Raw genomic sequence first — 26,235 nt, forward strand, 5'->3', positions numbered from 1 at the left:
CTTTGGCAATTTGTTAGGATACCATGATGTGAGAGCTTTCAAATTGTTTTACCATATCAGTGCAAGATTGTTGGCACAGCCAATGCACTCACTACTCCTTTCCCTGAATCCAAAGGGTTAGGATTATAAGGCATTTGCCTGCTCTTGTAGACTCTTGTAGCAACTCTTTTCCTTTGTTCTTGTTTTCAGTGTGCAACTCTCCCTTCTGGGACGTGTTCCCAATAGTCTTTTTTATCTGTTAAGTATTTGTTGAGTACGCCTAGTTGTTAGTTTCTCTTTATTAGGTCATATTGTTGTGCCTGTTTTTGGTGGATTCTTGGTAAATTCTCATATTCTCGTGCTGATGTTTCTTATGTGGGTTCATACCCATTGGTTGAGGCATGTCTGTCCAGGTCTGGAACATCAGTTAGATCTTCTGGAGTTTCACCTTGGTCATGGCAGTTCCTCTGTCTTGTTAGGGTTCTCCTCATCTGGCTTAGATGTTGTTTCATCATGTACCCCTGTGTTCTAGACAGTATCCAATACCTTGGGTCTTTCAGTGGCTGTTGCCCACTACTTGGTTGGACTGCTTTTGGATATCTCAGCTGTCTCTGTATTGTCCCTCAATGGACTAACAAGAAAATTAGATTTTTGTACTCACCAAAATATCTTTTTCTTCCAGTCCATTGAGGGGCATAGGTCCCACCTCTCTGTATTGTTGCTGGTCCTGTGTATTGCTTTGTGTCAACTTGTGAGACATGCTGGCAATACATTTTGTTGTATGTACAGGCATACCCCACTTTTAAGTACACAATGCGCTTTATTTACTAAAGCTGGAAAGCTCAAAACCAGGCTCACTTCTGCATAGAAACCAATGAGCTTCTTACCCCAGCTTGTTCAATTAAGCCTGGTAATAAAACCTGGAAGCTCAATGGTTTCTGTTCAGAAGTGATCCTGATTTTGCTCTTTCCAGCTTTAGTAAATAAGCCCCATTGTGTACTTAAAAGTGGGGTATGTCTATATACAATGACAATAAAGTATTCCCTTATCTTAGCTAGAAGAGGGAATATACTGGGTCCTGCTTACAATTTTTCTGTTTGCCAGTGTCCCAGCCTACTGTAGGTGGCAGTATAATCCAACTGTTTTTTGAATATTCCCATGTCCCTCAATGGACTCAAAGAAAAGATTTTAATGTAAGTACAAAAACTGTATTATTTTTTTCCATTTACTAGCAAAGGAAGTCTAATTTCTAATATGTTAATATATTCATTGTTGACAAGAAAACATAATACTGAAGTTGCAAAATGTGTGCATAATGTCAGATAATTCTCTTATCCATCTGGCACATTAGTTGTATTAGACTTTTAGCCATTGACTCTGCTTTTGATCTTTAATGATATAATTATGACATTATTTATTTATTTTTACATGAATACTGTTACTGTCAGTCTTTGTTAATCCATTTGGAGATGTAGTACAGTGTCATCCTAATCTCTTGTGGAATCTTTCAACATACAGCAGCTTCATTTGCTGAACTAAATTTAGTTAAAGGGACTTTGTCACTGATTTACTGCAACTCTATATTGTCAAAAAAACTAACAAAAAACAAACAGGTTGCTATGTGATCATTGGTAAGTTTCCAATAGCAACCATTCAGAAATTATCTTGCAATTTGAAAATGCCAAAATTGGATTGCTGTGGATGATATTGCATGTGTGATCTCATATTAAATACTTGTATAATAATACCCTATATACAGGTGCTTTGTATTGTAATATAAACATTTAAATTTTTTTTAACAGAGTCATCTTGCTTTAGACTACAAAATAACACTTATTGATATAGGATTGGTCATTGAATATCTGATTGGTGGAGCGTATCGGAGTAGTTACACAAGAAAGAGTTTTCGAGTGCTGTATAATAGTCTTTACAGGAATCACAAGGTAAATTTTCGCCCTAACTTTTAGTAGACCTATTTAGTTGTGTTATTCCATTTTGGTCCACTAAGATCTAGTCAAACAACTACTAAGTTTTCAGAATGCATGGTTATACTTCTATTTGTAGAGGAATACGCATACATTGCTGCCATGAATTATCTTTATTTTTAATGACTATCGTTAGCTCTCACTAAGAATAAGAATATTATTTTCAGTGGTTAAAATGTATGTAAAGGCAACTTTTTCAGTTTTGGATTATTGCTGTCTGTGTCCTTGCTGGTAAGACTTATCCCTCTATATTTTCCGATGACCAATGTTTCTGAGACAGAGAGTTATGGTAAATCCAAAATTTTACAGTTGTCGCCAGAGTAAGAAGTGAGAGAAACCCATAGTTGGGAAATCTTTTCCTGTGACAGCTGTCTAAGATGTGAATAGTGGGGTAGATTCAGGTAAGGCGCCTAATGTAAATGATCCTGTAGGGGGGCGGGAATCATTTAAATTAGGCGCGTTCCCGCGCCGAGCGTAGAGTGCATGCTCCGTCGGGAAACTTTCCCGACGCGCATTGCGGTAAATGACATTGCAAGGACGTCATTTGCTTCAAAGTGAACGTGAATGGTGTCCAGAGCCATTCACGATTCACTTACGCAAACTACGTAAATTTCAAACCTCGCGACGCGGGAACGACGGGTATCCCTAGCATTGGCTGCCCCTGCTTTTAGCATGTGCAGCCTTACGCGAAACCCGACGTACGCAAACGACGTAAACTGCGTACGCAGGGCTCGCGTAATGTTGTGAATCGGCGTTAGTATGCAATTTGCATACTATACGCTGACCACAATGGGAACGCTATGAGGGCATAAGAGCCTTATGCCACGCATATCTTAGGCTGCAGTCAGCGTAACGAGCTCTCTGAATCAGGAGAACTTGTTACGCCGGGGCAAGTAAGCAATTGCGCTGCGTAACTATGGTTACGCAGGCGCAATTGCTTTTTGAATCTGGGCCTCTGTTTACAACTACTGCAGAGCGATTTCCTCTAATGTTGTATCTAGGGACTCTGTCTCTTAATGCATTTGTTCAGTAAGTTTTTTATTGGGTTTTCCAACTATACAAAAATATATTTCAAGATCAGACTGCACATACACGACTGTTTGTGAGATGCAAAGCTGCTTTAAATATATTTTAAAGTGCTACTAAATCCAGGACCCTGCCTTCACCATATATAGTCTCCCACATTACACAGAACATGGAAATGCAAATATAAACTGCTAAAAACTTTTTTTCATCAGCAGTATATAGCAGTCTTGTGACTTCTATCAGTCTCTGGTTAAAGCTTGTAGTAAGAATTTTAATTCTCCTTTGACTGTCCAATGAGGCTGTAGGACCCCTGACCCTCTGTCTTTCATACTAGCAGATGGGACTTGCAGGGGGAAGCTTTTGTTTTTTCTCCTAGAGTTTACTACCGCTTTAATGCATACAAAAAAGCCAAGTTTCTAATTTGTTTCTTTGTATTTTTTTGTTAGAGAACCACCCACTATTCTACTACCAGTCTTGTACGGAGCCTATCTCACCTCTCCATAAACCAAAACAGCCAGATGAACAGCAAGCTTCCATCACCTGAGAATACCTTACATTCCCAGTTCTTCCGAACAGCCCAGCCTTATAAGCGCAAGGTGATCCTTCCAAGTTTTATATCCAGTTTAATTGAAATCCTTCTGCTAGAGTCAGGTTTCTAATCTGCCTAGTGTGCATACAGGATTGCTTATGTGCGTAGGAATTTAGAGCAGGAACTGTAACATAAACATTGAAGCTAGAATTTATTTATACATTAATGTAATCCCTTAGCAACTTACTAAACATTTCAAGTACCTGAAGAGACCTGTATTGCCTTAACAATTAAGGAAGGTTTTATTATAAAGGTGTACATTCAAATCTGACCCTTCTTTGGAACAATACAGCAGTGTTACTGTGAAACAGAAACCTGATATTGTTTCCTGTGTAGGCACTTGTAATTGTGTATAAAAAGTAGTACATTGGCCTGGATTGACATGAATTTATCTGTACGCATGACCAAAACATTAGCTTCTAGTTTTCATGGCAAACAAAAGAACTGGCTGCAAGTACATACAGTGGCTAATGTGGATGCCATAAGCCTCGTACACACGGCCGAGGAACTCGACGTGCCAAACACATCGAGTTCCTCGGCCAGTTCAGCACTGAAGCCGCCGAGGAGCTCGGCGGGACGAGAGCTCCCATAGAACAACGAGGAAATAGAGAACATGTTCTCTATTTCCTCGTCGAGCTCCTCGTCGGCTTCCTCGGCTGAAAGTGTACACACAACCAGTTTCCTCGGCAGAATTCAGCCAGAAACTCGGTCGGAAGCTGAATTCTGCCGAGGAAACTGGTCGTGTGTACGGGGCCATATGGCCACTAGTTTAAATGCCCAGTATTAGCAGCATAGGTATTGATCTGTCATAGGTGCATTTTTGTCCTGAAGTATAAATATTTTAACAACAGGAAAACAGTGTAATCTACTGTAAAAGTTGCATATTTGGTACTTTTAGTAATTTTTTCTGATGGGTATGGGCTGTTAAAGGACACAGGAAATCATCAAAATTTGGGTTATGCTGACGTCTACAGGAGGATTGGACATTGGCAAACACAAAACAGTAGGCCAACCCAGGATAACCCCTGATACTACCAGCATAATTTGTTTTTAGTATGTTGTGTCCTAGGATGATGGATGTCTTTTTTTAATCTATTTTTCTAGTACCAGTTTTTTGTTGTTTTCTTGGGTCTGCTAGAGTTTGTTTTTTGTGTTGCTCACCCATCAATTGGACTGCTTTTCAACACCATAAAGGTGAATGACTTTAAATTCTGAAAGTAAGAGAGGTTATCCTTGGCTTGCCAATAAACCACCATTAGAACTCACATAGGGTATTTTTATATCTGACCCAGCTCAACATGAGAAATAAAAATCAGTAGTACATCAATGACTGGTAAATCCCCAACAATAAAAAAATAAAAAAAAATCCATCCAACGACCTCTTATCCCAAGGCTAGTATAATGAACCATTATAACATTATATGAATATATTACATTTCTGAAAAGATGGATTAATTCATGGACCACATTACGTGTCAAGCGAAACTTATACAGTTCTTACATAGAAGTTAGGTTTAATATCAGAAAAAGGGGACAATGCAGTGGTGGAATTACCAGGGTCGTACAGATCGCACTTGCAACTGGGTCCTGGCGTTCTGCCACTGTTGGGGTGCCCAGTGGGGTTGCTTGCTTCAGCGGTCTAAGTTGAGAGTGTCTCTCTCATACAGCCCAGAGCCTGTACTGACATTTCCCCATCCCCCTCCCTTGGATAGATGGAAGAGGAGAGAGCCGACCTGCGCCTTCTCCTCCTACCCCTCTCCTCCTGTGTGCACCGTGTAAAGTGTGAAGCTAAGCAACTGAATTTGATCATTCAGCTTCTGGCTTTCACACTTCCTGTGGTGCATGCAAGAGGAGAGGGGCGGGAGGAAAAGGACCAGATTGGCTCTCTCTGTCAGTGAACTGTCAGTGCAGACTCTGGGCTGTATGAGAGAGTCACTCTCAGCTCAGAGTCCTGCTGAGGGAGCATTGATAGGTGGCATGGATGGGCACTGATGGGCGACATTGATGAGCACTGATAGGTGGCAATGATAGGCAGCACTGATGAGCACTAATAGGTGGCACTGGCAGCTGGCACTGATAGGCAGCACTGATGAGCACTGGTAGGTGGCATTGATGAGCACTGATTGGTGGCACTGATAGGCGGCAGTGATGGGCACTGATAGGCGACATTGGTGAGCACTGATAGGTGGCAATGATAGGCTGCATTGATGAGCACTGATAGGCAGCACTGATGGGTAGTACTGATAGGCGGCATTGATGAGAACTGATAGGTGGCACTGATGGGCACTGATAGGTTACACTAATAGGCAGAACTGATGGGGCTGCACTGATTTTTTGGGCACTGATGATCATTGCTCTGATTACCAGTGTAAACAATGTACTGACAATCTTGCCGGTTAACGGCTCTCCTTTTCACACACAGACACAGCATGGGAGAAGGACTGCTGATAACTGGCAGGTCTGTTTACATGTGATCAACTGATGACATGGTAAAGGGCCGCTATGATTGGCCCTGTACCGTGATCAGCTGTGTCCCAGGGGGCATGCGAGAGGCAGGCTTCTGGGGGGATGTCAATGGACGCTCTTCTAGAACTGGAAGCCCATGGCTTGGATGGAAGGGGAAAGGTCAAGGGGGTCCTTTATGGTTTCTTGCATCGGGGCCCTGAAGGCTCTAGTTATGCCTCTGGGAGATTGTAATATTTTCCTGATGGGAAATCACTACAGTGATTTTTCTAGTTTTGTAAAAGTGCATGTACTCAAAGTCCTGCCTGTAGAACCATGTCAATTTAATCTACACATCATTGTATGAATGACTCATTTCCTATAAAGGTGTAAATATTCAGCAAATCATCAGTTCGTTTTTTTCATATTACTTCTTTAAAAATCTGCTGAATAATCCTAAATAAAATGTTTTGCCAGATGACTAGATTAAAGTGAACTCTTCAAAGAAAGCTATATAAGTTTCTTCTGTGCAATAGTCATACATTTAAGATTAGTCATAACTCAAGAAGCATTAGGGTTAAGTAGACTGCTAAGAAACAGTTTCACTTGTATTGCAGTTTATAATATAGTTTAACAGATAAAGATAAACTAGTAAAATAGCTTTAATCAGATAGTAATCAAAATTGGGCAATAGGCTGTAAAAAACAATTGTTTTTAAAGAAACTGTGCCAAGTTGCTTCATGTACCTTTTTTTATTTATTACAGGTACCGATATAGCGCTGTCATTTTACGCAGCGCTTTACATATATATTGTACATTCATATCAGTCCCTTCCCTAAGAGAGCTTACAATCTAAGGTCTCTAACTCACATTCATAGATACACATACTAGAGCCAATCTTTGAAGTGTGGGAGGCATCGGAAGTACCCAGAGGAAACCCACGTAGGCACAGGGAGAACATACAAACACCAGGCATGTAGTACTGTGGTTGGGATTCAAACCAATGACCCCAGTGCTGCTAAGTAGAAGTGCTAACCACTTAACCACCTAACCACTGTGCTACCCACTTGAACCATAATTTGACTGGGCTGCTGTATCTGCGGGAAAAGCAGGGAAAAGGTCCCTGACCCTTTTTTTTTAAATGCAGCCGCCAGAAATGGCAGCATTAATGGCACCCCTGCCTGTCTGCAGAAAAGCAGCACATTTTGCCTGTGGGACGGGGGAACTCCTGCGATATACATGTGTTCCTGGGTGAACTTTACAATATTACACTAGTGGAGTCTTTCTTTTTCATGTGCCCATGGATATGCACCCTTTTTACAAGGAACTGTGTAGAAGTTGATTGGCTTTTTAAGGAATCTTTGAACAACTGATTCTTATGGCTTACTAGCCTAACCATGAGAGTGGTAGGGAAATATATTTGGTGAGTTTCCACCTGATGGGAGTGGGTCTGATGTGACACTACGGTGGTGGAAACTTTTATGGTGTTCTTTCTTTATTAGGACATCACTGGGAATATTGTCACATTTTTTATTTTATTTTTTGGGATAAAGAGGACTGCTATTGGACTCTTGTTTTGTTTTGTTTTTATGACATTTTAATTTTATTATCTTTTATATTTTTTTTATATTTTCTTTGCACATGGAATATTATATACACTGCTCAAACAAATTAAGGGAACACTTTGAAAACATATCAGATCTCAACGGGCAAAAATCTCATGCTGGATATCTATACTGATATGGACTGGGTAATGTGTTAGGAATGAAAGGATGACACATCATTTGATGGAAATTAAAATTATCGGCCTACAGAGGGCTGAATTCAAAGACCCCCCCGAAAATCAAAGTGAAAAATTTATGCATCAAGCTAGTCCATTTTGCTAAAATTTCATTGCAACAACCCAAAATGGTCCTCAGTAGTTTGTATGGCCCCCAAGTGCTTGTATGCACGCCTGACAACATCAGGCCATGCTCCTAATGAGACAACGGATGGTGTCCTGGTGTATTTCCTCCCAGATCTGGACCAGAGCATCACTGAGCTCCTGAACAGACCGAAACATAATGTCCCAGAGGTGTTCTTTTGGATTTAGGTCAGATGAGCGTGGGGGTTATTCAATAATATCAATTTTTTCATCCTCCAAGAACTGGCTGCATGCTCTCGCCACATGAGGTCGGGCATTGTCATGCACCAGGAGGAACCCAGGACCCACTACACCAGCGGTGGGTCTGACAATGGGTCCAAGGATTTCATCCTGATACCTAATGGCAGTCAGGTTGCCATTGTGTAGCCTGTAAAGGTCTGTGCGTCCCTCCATGGATATGCCTCCCCAGACCATCACTGACCCACCACCAAACCGGTCATGCTGAACAATGTTACAGGCTGTATAAAGTTCTCTGCGGCTTCTCCAGACCCTTTCACGTCTGTCACATATGCTCAGGGTGAACCTGCTCTCGTCTGTGAAAAGCATGGGGCACCAGTGGCGGACCTGCTAATTCTGGTGTTCAATGGAAAATGCCAATCGAGCTCCACAGTGTCTGGCAGTGAGCACAGAGCACACTTGGGGATGTCGGGCCCTCAGGCCACCCCCATGAAGTCTGTTTCTAATTGTTTGGTCAGAGACATTCACACCAATGGCCTGCTGGAGGTCATTTTGTAGGGCTCTGGCAGTGCTCATCCTGTTCCTCCTTGCACAAAGAAACAGATACCGGTCCTGCTGATGGGTTAAGGACCTTCTACGGCTCTGTCCAGCTCTCCTAGAGTAACTGCCTGTCTCCTGAAATCTCCTCCATGCTCTTGAGACTGTGCTGAGAGACACTGCAAACCTTCTGGAAATGACACGTATTGATTTACCATCCTGGAGGAGTTGGACTGCCTGTGCAACCTTTATAGGGTCCAAGTATCGCCTCGTGCTACCAGTAGTGACACTGACCCTAGCCAAATGCAAAACTAGTGAAAAACAGTCAGAAAAGATGAGTAGGGGAAAAAATGTCAGACACCTCCACCTGATAAAACATTCCTGTTTTGGAGGTCGTCTCATTGTTGCCCATCCTGTGCACCTGTTGTTAATTTCAGTTAAGAGCAAAGCAGCTGAAACTGATTAGCAACCCCCTCTGTATACACCCCTCCCCCTCTGCTACGTAACTGACCAGATCAATATCCCAGGAGTTCTGATTCAAAAGTGTTCCTTTAATTTTTTTGAGCAGTGTATAATAGATTTTTGTACTGAACACTGAATTAATTAGGTGTTATTGTTGCGCTACTGTGAATTTTGTTATATATGCACTTTGGTGTATATATATATATAATTTTCACTGGTTTTTAAATGTGTATGTCTTGCCTAAGGCTGTTAACTTGAATCTAGACATGAGGTGTGTTTCCTAAAAAAATGTGTAATTACATAATTATATTTATATTATACTTGTGCATTACACTTTTTTCTTTTGGTTCATTCATTTCATTTGGTTCTTGTTCTAAATGTCTTTTCCATATGAACAACCTGTATTATATCTTTACACTGTATAATTTCTAAATTATGAAATGTTTTACAAAAAGGAGAAGACCACTGGAACACAGAAATCAAAGAAGAGGCCAAATGATGACCTACCCTTACCTGAAGAAAATGAATTAGGTGGCTTTGTGTATCCCTACAATGATCTCTTGGTTTGGGCAGTACTGATGAAGAGACAGAACATGGCCAAGTTCTTCTGGCAACTTGGGGAAGAAGCCATGGTTAAGGCGGTAATTGCCTGTAAATTATACCGGGCCATGGCACATGAAGCAAAGCAGAGTGACATGGTGGATGACACTTCAGATGAATTAAAGAAATATTCTAAGTATGTGCTGTATGTCTTCTGACTTTAGATGTCTGCAGTGACCTATTAGTAACACAATAATACAGTATAACAATAAAATATAGGCTCCATTCAAATTAGGACATTTTTATTATTCATATATATTATACATTGAGTGTTACTGAATGAGCACAGGTTGTTACTATTAATTAGTGGTACACTACACTGTATCAGAAATGATTCAATCTAGCCAATAGGATCCTGTGCTTCCACAAACACACAGATATACTGTATAGCTCAATTGCCCCAATTTTCTAAAGAAGTAAAGCATGTTCAAAGTGAATTTTCACCTATCTGAGTGTATTAGGTGAAAGAATGTGAAAATTCACTTTGCAAAGAATACCCAATTGTGAAAGGGAAAAAAAAAAAAAAAAATCAAATTTGAAGATGACATTTAGTGTGAAGAGGGGGAATAGGAGGGTGCATTTGCAAACATCATTATATAAAACGAGGGAACCATAAGTGTCACTGGGTGGGATTTATTAGACCTTGAATACTTTTAGATATACCAGTCCCTTTGAGCAGTGAGGTACTCTAAGGATTAGTTCCTATATGACTTATTTGTGCTCCTCTGTTGCCACATCCAGAAGAGCCACTGATATGCGGCACAGTGATACAGGCTTCTTAGCCCTCTTATGTGGTGAATTGCTGAAATGAGTACTGTACTTAGATGCTCTGAGGAAGCCTTCCTTTATTGGATCTTCTGGGGTCCCCCTTGCCCACTGGATTCTGATTGGATGTACACATATGGAATTACTCATTTTAATATAGGCTGGTTTGAAGTACAGTGATATTGATGGTACATGTAAGCATTGTGTAAAATTATCAGAAGATGTCTGTGACAATGACAATGGGATTGCAATTTATACAGTGTTTATATACTGTCATTTCGGCCTTTCACTTCCACAAAGAAAGTTTTTTCATCCCTCTGTCCAGGTCTGGTTCAGTAAAAGAAATTTCCCTGTATTGACCAGATTAGGTCTGGGCTATGAGAGTCTATCTCTTAGCCACACTGCTTCTTTCACAAAGACTAATTACATTTTTGGCATTCCAGGTGGTCTCCATAGGTGTACATAGTCTTCTCTTTTCACCATTTCTAGGTGGCTTAGACAGACTATTATTTAAACCTATGGTCTCAAGTATCAGGTTCCACCCATTACTGTCAATGTACACATACTAGATCTGTTTACTGCTTCTTGGGCTTTTCAGCATTAAGCAGCTGTTTCCCAGATTTTCAAGTACACCTTATTTTCCGTTCGCACATTTCTAAGTTCTACTAGGTGGACTTGGTGGCCTCATGGGCTTACGATTGCTTTTTGAGCTTCAAGCAGTCCCGATTTTCTGTTTTCTTGGGTCTGTTAGCATTTGTTTTCTGTGTTGTCCACCCCTTAACTTGTATAGCTTTTAGATGTTCTGAAGGCGAAAGACTTTCTGTGTTTCTCAATGGACAAGATAGAAAATAGAATGTTCACTGTAAAATCCTTTTCTTGGGAGTCCATTTTGGGGCATAGGTCCTGCCCTCTATGTTTATGATCATGCTGTCTGTACTGCTTTTCTAAAAAAAAGTGCTGGTGCTGGTAGTATGAGGGGTTATCCTGGGCTAGCCTACAGGGTTCTTTTGTCCATTGCCCCTGTAGGTGCTAGTATGACCCAAGAATTTCCTTGTCCCTCAATGGACTCCAATAGAAGGATTTTACAGAGTCCTTTTTTTTTCTATATGATTTGGTATTTATTGCAAACTGAACATGCTTTATTTCTTTTGTAAATCAGACACCCCATCTACAAAATGTGTATGTATATCCATTTTAGGTTTAACATTTGGCAAATGAAGGTCAGTTGAGAAAGGGTAAGGTATCTTTAGTAGTTAGTAGAACCTCCTTTTTTGGCAGTAACCCCAGCCAAACACAATATGTCGCTGTGTAGTAGTTATTTCAGCCTGCCCCTGTATACCGCACTGTTACAGTACATTTGTTCCTTCATACCCCCGATTTAGATCATGCCAACTTCAAATGTTGGAATTATTTAGACTTAGATAAAGATCAGATAATATTTTAGAGAATGTTTATGTACAAATACAGATGGCTCATAATGGTTTACAAACGTTTTCTCTCAATAGTATACTAAATATTTTATTATTTAAATAGGTGGAACATATTTAAATTGCTGTATGTATAATGCTATTGCTCGTTTTTTATAAAAAGGAGAATAATTTACACTTTTTAAATTGTCCTTAGAGAATTTGGCCAGCTGGCTTTGGACCTTCTTGAAAAAGCCTTCAAACTCAATGAGCAAATGGCCATGAAACTTCTGACATATGAGCTTAAAAACTGGAGCAACTCAACGTGCCTGAAACTAGCCGTGTCATCCGCCCTGAGGCCTTTTGTGTCACACACATGTACACAGATGCTGTTAACAGACATGTGGATGGGTTGCCTGAATATGAGGAAGAACTCTTGGCTCAAGGTGACATTACTCTATCCTCAAATAGTTGATACTTCATTGATACTTTATTGCTGTAATGTTTGTATGTTCTAGGATGTAATTTAGTCTGTGACTGTATTTATATCTTGTTTAAAGGTCATATTAGGGATTCTTTTGCCACCATTCATCTTGATGTTGGAGTTTAAAACCAAGCAGGAAATGTCTCACGTGCCTCAATCCCTGGATTTCCACCAGTTCACCAGGTTCTATGTTGATGCTCCCACTCAAAATGTGAGGGTGGAACAGGCAACGGTAAGTTTCATTCTGCATCATAAAGGGGTTATGTCTATATTTTAGCCAAGCACACACATGTCATTACTACATCAGTTTATTGACATGCAGTATACCATTGTGAATTGCAGGTGTGTTCAATAAAATCACCTTACAAGATGATCTGAACACAGCAGTAACTTTCTATTGGAATTTGGCACCACCTAGTGGTTGTAAAATTCTGTGAATCTTTCTTCGCAAATACAGACCTTGATTGAAAGCTTTGCTAAAGTTTGTTGAGCCACAGGGTTGGAGCAAGTATGTATATATTAGGTATTGGGTGTACATGCTTGTTCCGGGTCTGTGAAGAGGGTCAGCAAATTGTGTGCTCACAGAGTTCTGTTAGGATATCCACTTTATAACTAAGTGTGAAAGTTTGTTACTGAAATAATTTTGTCTGTACTAGTATATTTTTCTTGAATCATTACTTCATCATTGCGTATTCATTGTGTGAATATTCAATTCAATTATACAGTCATGTGCAGATGAAATAAGTAAATTGGAATTTGCTTTACGCATGATCGTATAATTGAACTGAGTATTCACACAATTTATTGTGTGATGATTATCAACTCATTTAGTAAATCATCTTCACTATTTTATTTTATTTGGTCAATATGTCATACTAAGTAGTTTTCATTCTGTGGACATCATGGGGTTATTTACTAAAACGGGAGAGCAAAAACTCTGGTGCAACTCTGCATAGAAACCAATCAGCTTCCAGGTTTTATTGCCAAAGCTTAACCACTTAAGACCCGGACCATTATGCAGGTAAAGGACCTGGCCCCTTTTTGCGATTCGGCACTGCGTCGCTTTAACTGACAATTGCGCGGTCGTGCGACATGGCTCCTAAACAAAATTGGCGTCCTTTTTTTCCCCACAAATAGAGCTTTCTTTTGGTGGTATTTGATCACCTCTGCTGTTTTTATTTTTTGCGCTATATACAAAAATAGAGTGTCAATTTTTGCTATAATAAATATCCCCCAGAAATATATAAAAAACATTTTTTTCCACAGTTTAAGCCGATACGTATTCTTCTACATGTTTTTGGTAAAAAAAACGCAATAAGCGTTTATTGATTGGTTTGCGCAAAAGTTATAGCGTTTACAAAATAGGGGATAGTTTTATGGCATAATATTTTTTGTTTTTTCTACTAATGGCGGTGATCAGTGATTTTTTTCATGACTGCGACATTATGGCGGACACATCGGACACTTTTAAAACTATTTTGGGGCCATTGTAATTTTTACAGCGAAAAGTGCTATAAAAATGCACTGATTACTGTGAAAATGACACTGGCAGTGAAGGGGTTAACCTGTAGGGGGTGCTGAAGGGGTTAAGTGTTTCCCAGGGAGTGTTTACTACTGTGTGGGGGCGTGGCTTTGCGTGTGACGTCACTGATCGTTGTTCCCTATGACAGGGAACAGACGATCAGTGGCAGTCACACTAGGAAGAACGGGGAAAGGTTTCTTTACACTTACCTCTCCCCGTTCTTCAGCTCTGTGACCCGATTGCGAGACACCAGCGGTGATCGGGTCCGCGGGTCCCGCGGGCACGGTCACAGAGCACAGGACCAGGTCGCGAGCATGCCGCTGGCAGCGCGCTCGCGACCCACGGCTGGGCTCTTAAAGGCGACGTTCAGGTACGTGCTTGTGCCCAGCCGTGCCCTTCAGCCGGCGTATATTGGTTAATTGTACAAGCTGAAGTTAGAGGCAGATTAGCTACCAGGCACAGCTGCATCAGATTCTAAGTGCACCAGTTTTATTAAATCTTCCCCTATATGTGCAAAAAAAATGTTGCTACCAGCAGTATCTGTGAGCAACGTAAAAGCAGAATATTTTTTTAAAACATATAGGTGCTAAAATCACTTCATATATCCAAGTAGCACTTTAACCTACTTACCTTGTAATAGAAGAAAATTATACAAGTAGTCCTGCACTTAAAGTGATACTAAAGTCTCATTTATTTTTTTTATTTAACATTTTAAAAAAAAACAAACATGTTATACTTACCCATTCTAGGTAATGGTTTTGCATAGAGCAGCCCAGATCCTCCTCTTCTCTGGTTTCTTGCTGGTTCTCCTGGCCGGGCTGGCCCCTCCCTCCTGCCAAGTGCCCCCACAGCAAGCAGCTTTCTATGGGGGCACCCGAGCCAAGTCACTGCTCTATGTGTTCCTTCAGACATGGAGAATGTGTTTTGGCCCTTCCCCCTCTCTCTCCTCATTGGCTCACTGATTTTGATTGACAGATGCAGTAGCCAATAATGCCCCGTTGCTGTCTCAGCCAATGATGAGAGAGAGCCTCGGGCAGCCAAGACTCTCATGCAACATTGCTGGATCAAGATGGGGCTCAGGTAAGTATTATGGGGGCTTCTGCCCACTGAAGGTTTTTTATTCCTAATGCATAAAAAAACCTTCTAACTTTAGAACAACTTTAAAACCGACGTATAGTGTGTGTCCTTACCACACCACTGCAATATTCTCACTGATTGACAGAAAGTGAGTTATGTAGACACATAAATATTAGAATATAATGTATATGTAGATGATATATGTAGATGACATATGTTGGATGTTGGACAATGGTCTGTATTTATTTCCCTTTACATGACCATACATATATTCTCGAATTCTTTGAGCATGCATGGTTTAGGGAGTAAACTGACCTGAAGATTATATGCTAATTTTGTCTTAACCCAAAAACAACCATTATTTGCTGACTTAGGGAAATTAGAAATCTGTTTCTCATGATAGACATCTAAATTCATCTTCGTTTTTAATTTGATGCACTTTAAACTCTGAGTTGTATAGTCAGAAAAGTAATGACAAAACAAAAAAATGCATATAGTAATATTGTTAAAAAAAAAAGCAGTAGTTAAGATATATATAATACAATTACCAAGGGCTTATGGTGACTTCCACTGTTTTTCTTATCAGCAAAATGTTGATGCAGAAAAAGGAGCAAAGAATCAAAGGAATGATAACAAAGGTTTGAGAATGCAAGGAAACCTTTCAGTAACCAGGAAAGTTTGTGAGTTCTACCGAGCGCCTATTGTCAAGTTTTGGTTTCACACTGTAAGTTTATGTATTTTGAAAAATAAAGCAAGAAAGCATTTAATGTTTTTTAAGCAGATAATTATTTTCTTTTTATTATAAAATATACACAATAGATAAAGATACATTCTGGCAGTCAGTCTACTGGGGCTGGGACGAATATGCGGAATGGGACAGAAATACAATGCTAAATTTTACAGTTGTCACCACAGTAGGAAGTTAGGGAAAAATGTCTTGTTCTGGTGATTTTGTCTCTGAGACACAAAGTAAAGTAAAATAGGACAGACAGCCCAACAATTCTTCACCAGGATATTAATCATTTCCTAATCTATCTAAAATTATAACAAAAAGTTGTATCTTTAGCTACACTTTAGAGGGAAAAACTCCTTTGTATCAGATCTAGGTCCAAAGTAAAATAAAAGAAACATCCTTAAAAAAATATTATTTTGTTGTATTAAATTTGATGGCATAGGTAAAGTAAAACCTAAACAATTATAGCTAGTATAGATAGTGTAAGGGCCATCAGTACTCAAAGTTCCTACTAAAAGTTATAATGTTTATTATGCACCCTGTTAAAATGTTTTATAGTAAAGTGCATAAAATAACCATTGCTATATGATTGTATAACAAACTGAATACTCTACAACAAAGTCCTGCCCATGCAACAACTACAAGCACTTATTCAAAAGGGGTGAATCATAAACATCATTGATGTATATGTTCTAACCAAGGAGCTTGTCCTGCTCAACAAATATAGCAAAAGGTAACAAGCAAAGATGCCTCTGTGAAAATGTAACAGCACTGGTGAACAGAGTGAACCACAACTGCTGTTAGCAGGGATTTCAATGCGCTTCTTTATGTGAGAACTCAGTATTGGGCCCCAGGCATCACTCCACACAAACAGGAGTTTGGGGGGTCTTTACATCATCTCTCTCTCTCTCACATAAAGAAAGGCGTTGAGCTACTAAGAATGGACGCATTACAACATGCATCCAGAGCTTAGCGTTTAAAATTATATTATTTACGTTAAAGATCAAGATTCCAATACACCTCTATATGCAAGTGATTATCAGTACGGGACTCCAGGTGTCACTCCACACAAACAGGAGTTTGGGGTTCTCTACATCATATCACTTTGAACATATAGGGATGTATTAGGTCACTAAGGGAGTTGGTATGAAATACCATCAACCCTTAGCATAGAAAAGTTAGAGCGAACATGTTCAATAATTTAGGACAAGGCCTATAAGCGATTTGCACTTATGTCAAGCTCGTAGTTACTAGGAGTTGTAATGACAACTAGTAGTTGCGTATGAAAGGCAATATAGCTCAGGTGAAAAAAGAAAAAACCGCGCTAAACATATATACATGAACCAATAAAGGCATAAACTAAATAAATATCAGAATTAACAATCTCATATGTTAATACTGAACAAATACAGTGAAAGTTAATCGAACCATAAAGTCCATAGATTAAGTGAATAATTCAATGTGCATTGCTTCAGAGTTCAAAGAGGGAAAAGAAGATCTTCCTCCACCAATGTGAAAAAGTTCTTAATCGATAAAGTCAAATAATATCACAGATGAAAGTGACAACCCATCCAGTTCAATCCTCCACCGATAGAGCACATTGAATTATTCACTTAATCTATGGACTTTATGGTTCGATTAACTTTCACTGTATTTCTTCACTATTAACACATACGATTGTTAATTCTGATATTTATTCAGTTTATGCCTTTATTGGCTCATGTATATATGTTTAGCGCGATTTTTTTTTCACTTTTGGTCCCTGTTTGATGTTACACAGCAAATCACAGCTTTATACCTTGCTTCATTAGCAACTTTCGCACACCTGTGGTCACACGGGTATTCTTGTATTTTATTAGCGCAGTTTATTCCCCCCCCCCTTTTTAATATAGCTCAGGTAATAGTAGTTGCATATAAGAAGCAATATAGCTTAGGTAATTATAGTTGCATATGAGAGGCAAATAAAGCTCAGGTAATTTGGAGGTAGATGGCCACACCTCAACGCATTTCACTCTGCCCCCTGGAGCTTAGTCATGGGTAACACTGAATATGGTGTGATTCAAACAGCGTGCAGCTCTGTTTTTCATAGTTTGCTATAAAAGGAGATACTTACATTTCAGAATGGTGGAAATAAGTAAAGGTAAGCAAACTCTGTAGGCCACTGTGCCTTTGGAGCTAAAAAGAGACAACAACAATAGACATCTGCCCTTCACTCATATACACAATCTTCCACTTTATCTCCAATATCAGAATAATGCTAAGAACATTGATAGTATACAGTATATTTGTATAATTGCTCAGAAAACATATTATCCTATGAACTGTTTTTGATATACGTTGTAGTGTGCAAGGATAAATATCAGCCTTCGTTGTGCTCTTGCATGAATTTTACTGTATTACTTTTTAACAAGATGTATAATGTATATTATAACTTTTAATAGTAATTTTTTGTTTTTTCAAATTGCAGTACCACTAAAAGTCCCATTACAGCAATAACATGTTTTTGCATTGATATGGCTAAAATAAAATCTAAGTGTATCATGGTAGTTAAAAGAGAAAACAGGGATGAATACAATTGTAATACTTTTAATATCTTAATACTATTCATTTGTCCAAAAGTGCACATTACATTTTACAAGTTTTGGATAAATAATATCTTTGTGTATTAAATGGCAGTATCAATATATTATAATGTAAAATTCGCTAATTCAATAACTGATCTACCTTATATAAAACATTGTGAATGAAAATGCAGATACTACTGAACTGGAGGTTTGAGCATGGATGAACAAGGTTTTGGCTAGCGGGGGCTAGAGTAGGGAGTTTGAGATTTTCAGGCTGCCTAGAGAAAGTCAGTGGAAATTCTGTTGTCACATAGTGTTGAAACCAAACTAACAGCAGCAACTACTGTAAAGGAGACCCAAGAGCATGGGTGGCAAGCTCTAGCAAAGTCACTGATACATATACTTTGTATACCAAAACAGCATTTGAAATTGTTCAAAAAGATAACAGTAGTCTGACATCTGATACTATAATGTGCCCCCAAATTTTCTTTCCCCTTCACTCTAATCTCTCCAAACAACTTTGTTATTTTCCACTCTGTAAAATTGTGTTGTAATACATTGAATATAAAAAAAAAGAATGAATATTTCTAAGTGGTGAGTAATTTGTTATAAATTTAATGAGAAATAATATGTCCTGCAGTCTTTAATGATGTCTTTTGGCCTTGTCGTTTGCAGATGGCATACCTACTTTTCCTTATGCTATTTACTTATGTAGTGTTGGTGAAGTTGGAGCCAGTACCCAGTGCTCAGGAGTGGTTGGTCATCATTTACATGTTTACCAATGTTATTGAGAAGGTCAGAGAGGTAAGTTTCTTAAAAAGCATCTGAAATATTAACTATTCATTATAAAATACATTTTTTGTCTTAGTATTAAAATTTTCACTTACAAAATAGTGTAATGTTAAATACTAGCCTATTATAATTTAGGAGGATGTCAGTATAGTTTGTCTATGAGTGCTTGGATATCCCAGCTTTTATGGACAGTAATAGAAAAAATCTTAAAAAAATAATAACCAACTGTGATTTTTAATATATATCTTTTGGAAATGTGTATCCTTTATGTGAATAATAATAATTGCCATATTGTCATATGTAGAATAAAATAACCTAAACTTTAATGAAAAGACTAGAGACCACACGTTGGAAGTCTTCTCACCACAGTAACTTTCACTCACAAAGAACTTTCATGTAGGCTTTGGGGAACTAAACGTTATTGCTGCTAAGTCCCAGTTGACCATCATAGAAGTAAACATTCCCACCAAAAGATTTGTGTTTCAGTTAAATCAGTCCCCTCCCAGCCAGCACAGCCAAGTCCTGCTTTGCATGAGACCTATAAACAGATTAAACTGCAGTTAGGCAACAGAGTCCGATTTAGACCCTACCCAGCTCGTGAATAGATAATGAAGATAAGCCCATCCTGTAGCTTTCCTTCTGGAATCATATTCAATGTTGTAATGCCTGAAAAATTTTGAATATTTCCCTCCCTTTCTCATTCTGCGTGATACTGATTACACAAAGCTAATATAAAGTCAGTTTCAGGTACTTCTTGAATGGCGAGAAAAATATATATATTTTTTTGGGGTCCATTCACATCAGTGTAGTCCATGGCAGTGCAATTAATTAATTAATACAAATTACTCTGCATTGAGTTAAGACACCCATTTATTTGGACTATTGTACTATTCTCACACAACACATGGTAGTACATTACAGCGATTTGTGACATTCAGCAACACACATGGGTTGGGGTGCCATTTACAGTGAATAAAACCACAGCACCATTGCATGTAAAGTTGTTGCCTGTTGTGCGTAAAGGAGCCTGTAATGAATGTATAACTGGAATAAACTTTGTTTTTTATCTGGTTGGAGTCTAGCTATAATTTTGGCGCTTAGTCATGTAATACATGCAGTCACTTGTGCAAACACCTTCCCAGCCAGTATCACCGTCAGTTGTAAATTTTGTGATGCTGTAGTGAATTCCCTTTAACTAGGTCAGTGAAGTATGCCAAGGTTAATGTGACATTTTGCAAATTGTGCTCTTTGTAAAGACTTCACAGCACATTCAGCATCTGTTTGTAAGCAGGCTTGGAAATGTTTTATGTTAATTTTACAAAGGTGTTCATTTTAGATGCTATCAGGTAATTGGTATGAGCTGTTACTGCGGAACGTCTATGTGTTCCATTCTTATCACTGGGATCGCACACAGCATAATTGGTTATATTATGATGCAGGACATGTTTAAAACCTTCCAGGTGCTCAGCCTTGTACACATGCTTAATAAACTACCCCTTGAGGCTAATACATGTTTACAAAGTGTTCTTAGTCAGTTTTATTCTTTGGTGAATAAAGTATCTGCATAGTGGTGAAAGGGGTGAGAATTCTGTGCTAATATATTGTGTGGTTGCCAATTGTATTTAATATGGTGGTGTAATTCTAATTGATTTCTTCAGCTTCCTGAATGTTTTCATTTCTAACATCTTAAAACAAGGAGGATTTTTTTTTTGTGTTAATTTACAAATTATAACTACTGGGGCTCTAGTAACATTTATGGTGGTAAGACAAAATATACCATTTCCATAAGTAGGGTGATCAACTTCCCAGTAATAAGTCATAATAGCAGTTGAGTATTTTCATCTGTAAGGCCTCGTACACACGACCGAGTTTCTCTGCAAAAACCAGCAAGAAACTTGCTGGGAGATATTTTTTGCTGAGGAAACCAGTCGTGTGTACATTTTCGTCGAGGAAACTGTCGATAAACTCGACGAGCCAAAAAGAGAGCATGTTCTCTATTTCCTTGACGGGAATGGAGAAAATTGGCTTGTCGAGAAACTCGACAGCCTAACAAGGAACTCGACGAGGAAAACGATGTGTTTCGCCCGTCGAGTTCCTCGGTCGTATGTACGAGGCCTGAGAATATTAGAGGATTTCTTACAGGTTTTGGAATTTGGATTTCACTTCGGACATTATTTTAGTTTACAGCAAGAGTTTACATTTTAGCTCTTATGTAGGATTTAAATCTGAAACAAACTCCATGACATGATCCTAATTACTGCATATACTTTAGCTTCCCTGATGAATATAAATCTTTTCAACATAAGCCAAATGACTCAAACGACAACATTGCAATTTAAATATCAGCAATGGCATCCGTAATCCTAAAATATAAGCATTTGTTGTTATCTGGAAGTGCAAATACAATTAACTGAACAATCCATAAACTGGAAGATATTTTGGAATATATGTGATTTTTTTTTTTTTTACATAAGCACCTGTGTAAACCAAACTATTTCATTTGGTATCTGTATATCCAGTCAAAATCTGCAACAGCAACATGGCAGAAATGAAATTGCTTTTTTATATACAATTGGAAAAGGCCAGATTTCTAGTCAGTTTTTTTTTTTTTTTTTGCTATCTTTCCCTCACTTGCAGATTTTCCCTTACTTCCTGTCTGGTGCAAGTGTAAGCAAAGCTTTTGTGACAGTAAGTGAGATAAAATATCTTTAACAGAGTCTTGCACAGCAGTTCATGCCCAACAGTGGTTCTGTCCTACCCAAAAATTTAAAGTAAAGTTTTGGATAGACATTCACTTTAACTTTGCTGTGATGACCTTTTCACAATGGTCTTAATATGTTATGCACCAGGAAGAATGTGATATTTCAGTAATGCCTACTTATCCTCACCTTTCTTCTCCATTAGGTTTTTATGTCTGAACCTGGAAAATTCAGCCAGAAGATAAAAGTGTGGCTTAATGAATACTGGAATCTAACTGGCTGCATTGGAATTATTTTATTTGTAATTGGCTTTGCCTTGCGCTGGGCTGACCAACCTCTCCAAAGTGCAGGGAGGCTTATCTACTGTCTGGATATCATATTTTGGTACACACAGCTTCTAGATTTATTTGCAGTAAACCAGAAGGCTGGACCTTATATAACCATGCTTGGGAAGATGGTAAGGGTTCATTGACTGACATTAACATCCTATGATAAGTAAAATGTGTGGGCTGTGAAAATAAATAACAAGTTTTAGGAATATAATTTATTACAGAGTGATATACGAACTAAACTTAAAAATTCCAATATTTGGATTAAATCTGCATTTCTGGAGTAACATTCTTATATGTGTAGATGCTGACTTTTTGACTGTGTTCTCTACAGTAATGTATAGCCATAGTTTAGTTCTATTGGGGAGTTGTACAGGTGCAGCACATTTGCTTGCAGTGTCACAGCAGTAAATAAGGCTTTAGTGTCATCCCATATGAGCTATACTACTGATATACTTATTACTGTCCTTATAGGGCAATCTCACACTTGCACAAAAAATATAAAATATAATATAAATATAAAAAAAAGTGTGTATAAACTAAACCCTCTTAAAGATATTATGATGTAATGATTTATACTGTATAAAACCAATGCACAGTGCCCAAATAACATTGAACTGTGCAGTTTGAATCTTCCAGGTGCCCTCTGGCATATGTAAACATTTTTAATCACAACTGGTGAGATCATTAGACATATATCCATTGGACTCAAAGTCTAATGCCGCGTATACACGATCAGTTCGTCTGATAAAAACGGTCTGATGGACCGTTTTCATCAGACGAACCGATCGTGTGTGGGCCCCATCGTTTTTTTATCAATCAGTCAAAAAACTAGGAATTGTTTTAAAATTATCTGATGGTTAAAAAAACAATAGAAAAAAAATGATCGTCTGTGGGTACGTCCATCGGTTAAAAATCCACGCATGCTCAGAATCAAGTCGACGCATGCTCGGAAGCATTGAACTTCATTTTTCTCAGCACGTCGTTGTGTTTTGCGTCACCGCGTTGGACACAATCAGATTTTTAACCAATGGTGTGTAGGCACCACTGATCATCAGTCAGCTTCATCGGATATCTGATGAAAAAATCCATCAGACCTTTTTCATCAGATGAACTGATCGTGTGTACAGGGCATAAAACTATCAGGCCTGTAGCATTTTTCTTACAACTTTCCTTACCCTGTGAATGGTATACTTAGAAGATGTTGCACATTTACTTTTATGCCGCGTACACACACTCAGACTTTAGGAAATAGATAAGGTAGGTACCTATCACTCCTTATTTAGGGCAAATGATTGAAATTAGTCAATATGGACACATTGTATTATTTTCTTTACAGCAGGCAATTCCCTTAGGTATACTTCCAGTACTGCTTACAATAATATTTACCTAATCTTTCTTTTCATTTTTTTGTTTTTAGACTTCAAATATGTTTGGCATTGTCGTTATTATGGCCATTGTGCTGTTGGCCTTTGGAGTAGCAAGAAAAGCAATTCTTTCCCCATTAGAGTCTCCTTCCTGGACTTTGGCCAGAGATATTGTATTTCAGCCATACTGGATGATGTTTGGTGAAGTCTATGCTTCAGAAATAGATGGTAAGGTTACAATACAAACTCTGTGTAGTATGGGAGATGCATTTGAATCCACTATATTTAGGATCACATAAGAGCTACCAGAAATTCAACATATATAGGTTAGTACACAAAGGGCTTGATTCACAAAATTCTCCTATGTTTATAGCCATAACCCAGAAATAAGAGAAGCTCACCATAGTGTCATCGCGTATCGGTCCCGAAAGGACGGGTGTTCATTGGCCAGCCGGCTTCCTATGTAAGTGTCATTTTTATTAAATTGAATGTTTTTTTGCCTGATTTACACTATGGTGAGCTTCTCTTAATTCTGGGTATACTCGTCTGGTTTATGCCTATAAACATTGGAGACATCGAGTTGTATTGGTTCCTGGTGTATATCCTGTTCCATTACTCAAAAACTCCCCTGTGAGCTGGTATCCCAATATCCTCAGGATAAAAGCCCCTGGCTGGGTTGATAGCCACAAACACAATTTGCTTGCCTTCTGGTAAGCACACACTCTGTGTGGTGGAGGTGCACATGCCTGTTGTGGTGTTTTTTGGGATTTTTCACCAATTCAACTATCAAGCTACATATTTGTGTGTAATGGACTGGTTATGCACAATATTTTTTGAGTTTATATGAATTTTAATTGTTTATAATACTCACTTATATGCAAACTAGCGCAGCTCCTTTTTTATGATCTGTGATATTGTGGTGTGTATTTTGACTTGCGCTTGCTGCTTTCTTTTCACTTTTTTAAGTAGCGTGTTTTTTTCTTTTATTTATAATTATATATCCATGTGTGCATTTTTTGGACTTGTATCAGGCTTTAGGAGTTTGTTTCCTAAGCTTGGTAAGAGCAGGAGAGCATCTCTATAGGAGGAGAGGAGTTCTTCAGGTGCAAAAATGTGCATTTACGGGTGCTCATTGTTTTTGTTTACGTAGGGCTGGGCAGGGACAAATAGAAAATAGAAGAAAATGTGATTTTGTATATTGAGCATAGTCAGGCTTAGTCAGATGTAGCAAAACAAACATAACAGGGAATTTAATTCGAACCTTTTGTGTGAATTTTGTAGAAAGTGAGGGTGGCCTTGTGTTCTTTATAACCTTGCCTATGCGTTACTGTTAAGTTTGGGCACAGACGTTGCTGTTTAGTCTGGGCACAGGTGCACTTCAAAGACCTAGAGGGCTGTGGAGGCATAGATCATTTCACATTTCACTGTTCAGAGAGTTTAGTTGAGAGAGGCTAGTTTATTGAGGGCTGCTTATACTTTACAATGTAAGCCTAACTTCTGATCACACATATATTATTAGCCTATAGGAATTACACTAGCTGCTTATGGATGCTGCTGGAGCCATAATGGTCCTAACGGAAGTCTAAAATTGGAAAATATGGAGTTCCATACACAGCATTTTTAATGTAGTTGAATTACAAGGTTTTGGTTTTACTTAGACAAGATGTTCATAATGGTTATGCTTGTCTAAATTGCCCTTTTATTTTGTTTCTTTAAGCTTGTGAAGAAGATCCAGACTGTCCACCTGGCTCGTTCCTTACGCCCTTCCTTCAAGCTGTCTACCTCTTTGTTCAGTATATCATTATGGTCAATCTGCTAATTTCCCTTTTCAAGTAGGTACAGAGTGAGTACTCAATAAATTGGGCTCATATCTTGGGAATTAATGTTTTTTCTTCATTTAGCTCAAATACTGCAGGAATTGTTTTCTTTTTTCTAACTCTGTGCAAGCAGAAGTTGTTCCTGATATTTTGTGTTGCTTTATTATAAGCAAAATACATTTTTACATTTGTAGCATCTACAGTTCAGATAAACTTATAAATAAGCATGTAGTTCCCTTAACTACCATATCTCTGATGGTATCTCAACATTCCCACAAGACAGTAAGACCAGAAGTTCCAGATTCTGAACAATTTTGCCAAACTTTCAGATCTGAGCACATTTGTCATTATCAAATTGATCAACTGTTGTAGTCACTGGATTTGCAGGGTTTGTTTCTGGAATTCATCACAGACATATAGCAGGATGGCTTTCTTTCTCTATTTCTTCATTTCTTTTAATCTCTATCAAGAATATTGACACGTTAGGAGCTTAATAGTGAAGTAGAATGTTGTTGTGAACTTTTCCATTAATAGGATCCTATAATGAAGCTGCTTTTGTTTCCTCTATAAATGTATTATAGTTTGTTGTAATTTTCTTCTGCCACATCAGTACAAAATAGTATCAGTTAATAAAATGTTAAAGGTACAGAATACATTTTTTTAGGGCTGTTACTGATCAAAAATGTTGTGTTCGAAACATCGATTTTTTTTAAATCGATTAATCAACTAATTTCGATTAATTATAATGCACATAAATCCAACTACTTTTAGCTGATCTCCTTGCAGGCTGATTCCCAGTGCAGCTACCAACAACTGGAAAAATGGATAGCAGGATACAAAAAACACACAAAGGCAGAGTTTGAAGGGAATAGCATTAAAACTTTTATAGTCTTCAAGTAGGTAACAGAATAAATATTGCACTGGAGATAAAATCGATGTAGCTGCATAAATTGTAAAAA

At 38.4% G+C, this 26,235-nt stretch overlaps 1 protein-coding gene across 1 annotated transcript in view; it reads left to right on the plus strand.

Moving 5' to 3' along the window:
- The window catches only part of TRPM6 (transient receptor potential cation channel subfamily M member 6), a 253,247-nt gene that overhangs the window by 111,700 nt on the left and 115,312 nt on the right, over nt 1-26,235 (plus strand). Inside the window, exons 16-25 of the mRNA XM_040324943.1 lie at nt 1,782-1,922; nt 3,437-3,586; nt 9,577-9,857; nt 12,110-12,338; nt 12,453-12,608; nt 15,562-15,699; nt 18,948-19,076; nt 21,969-22,220; nt 23,513-23,687; nt 25,177-25,291. Of these exons, the coding sequence (XP_040180877.1) occupies nt 1,782-1,922; nt 3,437-3,586; nt 9,577-9,857; nt 12,110-12,338; nt 12,453-12,608; nt 15,562-15,699; nt 18,948-19,076; nt 21,969-22,220; nt 23,513-23,687; nt 25,177-25,291 (1,766 nt within the window). The remainder of the gene's footprint in view (nt 1-1,781; nt 1,923-3,436; nt 3,587-9,576; nt 9,858-12,109; nt 12,339-12,452; nt 12,609-15,561; nt 15,700-18,947; nt 19,077-21,968; nt 22,221-23,512; nt 23,688-25,176; nt 25,292-26,235) is intronic.

The sequence above is a fragment of the Rana temporaria genome, chromosome 1 (assembly GCF_905171775.1).
Source record: "Rana temporaria chromosome 1, aRanTem1.1, whole genome shotgun sequence".
Classification (NCBI taxonomy): domain Eukaryota; kingdom Metazoa; phylum Chordata; class Amphibia; order Anura; family Ranidae; genus Rana; species Rana temporaria.